Source organism: Gadus morhua, chromosome 4, assembly GCF_902167405.1.
Source record: "Gadus morhua chromosome 4, gadMor3.0, whole genome shotgun sequence".
Lineage (NCBI taxonomy): Eukaryota > Metazoa > Chordata > Actinopteri > Gadiformes > Gadidae > Gadus > Gadus morhua.
This window is the reverse complement of record NC_044051.1, coordinates 19,084,864-19,090,863: the sequence shown is the minus strand read 5'-3', so window position 1 is coordinate 19,090,863 and position 6,000 is coordinate 19,084,864. Positions and strand designations below refer to the sequence as shown.

Sequence of the window (6,000 nt, the reverse complement as noted above, 5' to 3'; positions counted from 1 at the left end):
TCCAACAGCCTACAGGGTTTCTCCATGTGCTTCAAATGTTTACGAAAATCCCAAGGACTGAAAGCTCTTCCCCGGTGCTGTGGAGAGGAGCAGAACAACGTCAGCCCATCTGAGTGACTTCAATCCAGATTATTAGTGTATCCCTCTATCACAACAGTGATATCCTCAGAGGTTTTCACAGGCCCCGGGTTCTGCAGCCCCCCCCACCACTCCCAGATATACCGTGGGAACAGGAAGGGAACCTTGGGAATGTCACGCAGGACCAGGGAGCCCGGATCGCCAGGAGAAGCGCTCCAGAGATGAGTCTCATAATATTGATATGAGCCTTGTTTGGCGAGCATCGCCCAACTCTTCACAGCTGCGGAGTCCTCAGGTATCTCAGCAGAACACAGAGGGAGGGTGGGGGGAGATATATCAGATGTTTTGGTGAAGATCCAGGCCTATCTTCTCCCCAGGGGGGCTGGGGTATACTAACAGCATGCTTTGACTTTGAAAATCCAACCATGAATTCCACACGACTTTAACTTATCCTGATTTGATGGAAGCACTTTGTTACTTGCATACTCTGATACTTTAGCTTAGGCAGTTTCTATTATTATTATTGTTATCATTATTATGCCTATGGTATAGTAGTAGTAGTAGAAGTAGAAGATTTTAATAGTATTTAATTTTTTGCTTTTATATATAATAGTAGTAATAATGGTTGTAGTAGTATTAAATCTGTTGTGAATACATGGTAAACAAAAGTATAAGGTGAAAGTTTGAAACATACATTAATAGTAGTTTAAATTGGGAGGTCCATTTCGATCTTTCTAAAAAAAAAAAAACTCCAACGCCCTAACGAACTGCAACGGCATCTCTGTTTTAATGTCCTTTAATCAGGCGCCTTCTCTTTAACGAGACACCCACTCACCCGAAAGACCCCGTCCCGGCTGGAAGACGATTTACTGGCTGTATACATATTACATATTTAAGCTGCAACCTTATATCCACACTCGCCCACAGAAATCATTACAAAGCCTCGGGGAGAGGACCAAGCAAATACCCAAGTTCAATCCCAAGCTGTTGACTCAGCAGCAAAACTTCTCCCGTCGCTCCCTCAGCAGCGTCTCGCTTCGTTTACGGCTAACCTTCCGCATGGCTGGGGACCGCAGGACGGAGGCCGGCAGAGAGGCTCTTCTCTCGGGGGATCTCTCCGCTGTGGAGGGTCTGGCTGTTTATTTAATGTGTGTGAAGCAGTTGTTCTGCCGATTTTGAGTATTGTGTCTGCACTGTCTTGTGTTTGTCAGTTTGTGTTAACCCTTTTCTATTTCCTCTAATATATTTGTTGATCGCTGATGCTCACACGTTGGGTGTGACTAGAGTATCTTTTGGTTTTGCTTTAGTACCCGTTTCAATTGTGTAAGCCGTCAAAGTAGTAGTGGTAAGCACCGACAGGTACGATGCTTTTGGATCTTTACATCCCAACCACGAGACTATCCTGTCCCATAAACACAGTATAGTAAACTACAGTATAGCTATACTACCTAGTATAATCCTATACTACATAGTAAACCCTACTATACTACGTAGTATAGCACACTACATAATATAGCAAACAACTTAGTATTCTATATTATATGGTACTGCATATCGTCGTATACTGATGCTCATTAGCTCTTATACATAATAATGATAATATCTTGGGTTTATTATAGAGCATTTCAAGGGACCTATAAATACTTCCTTCTCTTCTGAGTCCTTTGTGCAGCAGTGCACCCAGACCAGCCTGATGCTACTCTGCGGTCACCTTGTGTGTTCAACTTACTTCCGGCGAATAAGCAGATTCTGTTTGTGATGTTTAAAGGTGGAGCGGGCTGGGGGAGGAGGGGGAGCGTGGTGATGGAGGGGGGAGGGGGCTGGAGGGCGCTGGTAGCAGATGGTTGAGGGGCGCAGCGTGGTGGTGGTCTTATGGTTTGATCAGCAGAGCCCACTGGAGGGAGGGGAGCACAAGGAGACCATTAACACCCTGGGACGGCCGGCACGAGGTCATCGGGGGCGTACGACACCCGCTATGAGATAGAGACGGAGAGATAGAGAGAGAGGGAGGAGAGAGAGTGGGAGGGGATGAGAGATAGAGAGGGACCAGCGATAGAGTGGGAGGAGAGAGGGAGAGAGAGAGAGAGAGAGAGAGGAGAGAGAGATAGAATGAGAGGGGATTAGAGAGAGAGAGAGAGAGAGAGAGAGAGAAACTAAAACAATGGCTGGATGAAGGAGTGAAGGAATGTGACAAGAACTTGTGGATTTACTTTTAGGTTATTACAACATTTTATTATATTTAGTTTTTATGCTGACATAAAAATATACAAAGGCTTGCGTTTTAAGGCACATCAAAATATTCATCACTTCATCCAAATGGTTTTAACAGCTTTCTCCTTTAGCGACTTAGTCACACTTCAGGTAGATGTCAACCCGGTACTTCTGTGGATATATTTGATTTTAAAGCAGGAGAATTGTGTTGTGGAATGTTTTAACGTATTATATTACCGGTCAATGCGGTTTACTTTTCCTATCATGTTACTACCCACATTTTATCAGCTCCAAACACAGTGAAAGCAGTTTACCATCCAACTGCATGGTTTAAGACACAAATATCCAACAGGATGGATCAGAAATGTTGCAGAACGAGAACTGTTTACAGCACAACCAGCTTACAGTAAGACACACTGAGAACATTTTCAAGCTGCAATAAATAAAAGACACTGAAATACACACATTGAGCTCAAATCACATCCAACGCAGACCACAGCCTCTTCACTGTGTTGTCGAGTACATCCCAGCCACAAGTCTACAACAAAACTTTACACTGAAGGCTCACAAGCATCTTATGTTAGAATTATTTATATAAACTCATACGAGTTGAAGGCAAACAAAACCATTGGCAACTAAGTGCAAATTGAAGACCGACCAAAAATGTCCTTGAGGGATGAATTGTAAGTGCACTACTATTCAAGTTAGAGAATTGGCCCTTTGTTTTGTGAAGGGCAGTCCATAAGGCCTTCTTTACTTGTGGTCACTCAGAAAGATCAAAGATCAAATAAAACGTAAAAACAATAAATCACGTTTTGACGTTTAATATTAATGATATCAATGCAGTGCATCTGAAAAATAGTATCCAACAGCAAACACATTTTTATTTGGTTAATCGATTCTTCTACACATCGTCTGCGATTGTTGTAATGCATTACAAGATTCCTGAACGACTTGTGTTTGGACAACCTTCTGCGTGGTTGGGTGCTGAACTATAAACCAGCATCCCTTCTGAATCCACACTATCTCTCCGTCGCCAAACGCAAGTTCCTTTGGATTCTAAAACCAACGTGGGGGAGTTCAGAGCGGCCAGTGAAGCGCCATCCTTCACCGCTAATGCGCCGCGCTCCGTGTAATTCTCTCCTTGTAAATAAATAGAGTGTGTCTGATGAATGGCTGAGCGCAGGTTTATCCCATGGCTGAACAATCGACCTCAAGACAGAGAGAGAGGGGGGGGGAGAGGGAGAGAGAGAGGGGGGGGGAGAGAGAGAGAGAGAGAGGGGGGAGAGGGAGAGAGAGGGGGGAGAGGAAGAGAGCGAGAGAGGGGGGGGGAGAGAGAGAGAGAGGGGGGGAGAGAGAGAGAGAGGGGGGGAGAGGGACAGAGAGGGAGAGAGAGATGGGGGAGAGAAAGAGAGAGATGGAGAGAGAAAATAGTGAGAGGATCTGCGGGATGCTTGGGTGATGTTGACCCAGTCTCCAAAACACACACACACACACACACACACACACACACACACACACACACACACACACACACACACACACACACACACACACACACACACAGGCATGCACGCACGCGCACACACACGCAGGCACACACACACACACACACACACACACACACACACACACACACACACACACACACACACACACACACACACACACACACACACACACACACACACACACACACATACACACACACCATTGGAATCTTTTTCTGCTTTAAAGTTAACTTCAAGTTAAATGTCATGCATATAACTCCATGACACAGGCATGACGAATAGTAACCATGACATTTGGTTACCTTGACACATGGGGTTGTTGACGTCATAGCCCAAAACCAACCAGTGAACTGAAGTCCCGGGCTACCAAATCCTATGCAGCCATCCCATCTTCCATTAAAACAACCCCCTCGAGAACAGAGTTAAGAGCGTGTTTTTTTTTAACGTCTTTTGAACGGAGCACGCGGACCACGGCGGCACCTCCATTGTGCTCCCCCCGCTGGTCGAGTCCGGTACTGCAGCGGAGGTCACCTTTACCGCTCCCCGCTTCAGAGGTAAACAATTTTCTCTTCCCGGCTTTCCTCCCCGCCGGTCTCCGTCTCCATGGAGACAATCGTGGCGAGGTCCAGCCGAGGGTCAGTGGGGGAGAGGGGGCTGCCGGGATACTGCCCCCCGGACCCAGGTGACATCAGCGCTGACGTACGTCCATATTCACCCTGGCTGCCGTATTCTGTGCGCACAAACACACACACACACACACACACACACACACACACACACACACACACACACACACACACACACACACACACACACACACACACACACACACACACACACACACACACACACACACGGTATATGTATACAGAGTCAGACACTCATTTTCATAAACCAAGCAGGTATACATGCTGACATGTTACGTGAACCAGCCACACCATTGAAAAATATACATTCCAATATAAATATTGGATATTACATGAATTAATGATGCTAAATTAGGGCATAATGGCATGAAGAATGCATACTATTATATGCATACAAACACACAAAACAGGTGCATATGCTATATCCTGTATGTGTTCTGGGGAGAATGAGAGCAATGTGTTGTTGACTGTAGTGGCCCATAAAGCCTCTGTGTCCCTGTAGCATTGCATCTTGTGCTGATGAATTGCCGAAGGGTCCTTAGAGCCACTGGTTTAGAGCAGGGCCCTGATGGATGCCCCAGCAGCGGGCAAACCCACAGCCTCAGATTGTATCACGACCGTCGGGAGGGAGAACTTTCCTTTTCTTCATGTGAAAATAAACACCCTCTTTTATCACTGAACAGAATAAAAAAGGATTTGAAACGCTACGACATTCCGCTCAGCGGATGAAACGATTCCTCATGGAAGCGTACCGCTGCGTTAACCTTGATGATGCGCCTCGGTGGCAAGGCCCCGCTTTGAATCAAACTTTAATCTTCAACGCGGCAGACCGACTTCTGCTCTTCTATTGTTGTGAAACACGTGCGCGGCACACAAGTGGCACGCACAGGGGCGGCTGCTCAGAGTTCCTGTTTCCAGGGAACGACCGAGCGACCGGGACGAACGTGATTGGCGGGTCGGCGGTGACTTGAAGGCATTCGTGCCAACCGGTTGGTCGAGGCTGTGTCGTTCACACGCTGAGCGACGCAGATAATGGCTCGGCCGCCACGAGTCCATTCAAAAAAAAATTCTTCACATGCCTTGGCTGAGAAGAGCAGAAATGTTTAATTTGGCAGCTCTGTGTGTTTGCAGGCAGTGTGAATGATCCGGTGTTTTGGCTGGACTCAAGGTGGATCTGATTGGATTCAGATGATGTGAAACGATCGGTTTCCAGGTGAACCACTCCCATCAGCTAATGGAAGAAATGTGATCCGATGCTTTAGGAATGTATTGGACCGTGTGAAAGACATGCTAGCTATTGGTGTGATAGCCCGCTACATGTTACGTGATGTTATTGGTTCAAATGTCAAACGCATGCTCACAATGTTATGTTGCTGTTTGACATAAAAAAAAAGTTGATTGGTTCTGAATAACCTGCGATGCAGCATTCCTACTGTGTTTAGCAGAACGACTGATCCAGCAGGCCTACTGTGTTATAGCAGAACTTCAGATCCAGCAGTCCTACTGTGTTATAGCAGAACTTCTGATCCAGCAGTCTGACTGTTAGATAGCAG

The 6,000-nt window shown here is 46.2% G+C and overlaps 1 protein-coding gene across 7 annotated transcripts in view; it reads right to left on the bottom strand.

Moving 5' to 3' along the window:
* Nucleotides 1-3,910: 3,910 nt before the first annotated feature.
* Nucleotides 3,911-6,000, bottom strand: part of arhgef28a (Rho guanine nucleotide exchange factor (GEF) 28a) — a 44,959-nt gene continuing 42,869 nt past the window's right edge. For 6 of the 7 annotated variants that reach the window (XM_030354217.1, XM_030354219.1, XM_030354221.1 and 3 more), the window contains one exon: nucleotides 3,911-4,530. In XM_030354217.1, the coding sequence (XP_030210077.1) occupies nucleotides 4,349-4,530 (182 nt within the window). In that variant the 3' untranslated portion in view covers nucleotides 3,911-4,348. The remainder of the gene's footprint in view (nucleotides 4,531-6,000) is intronic. The other variant, XM_030354223.1, reaches the window with a different exon arrangement.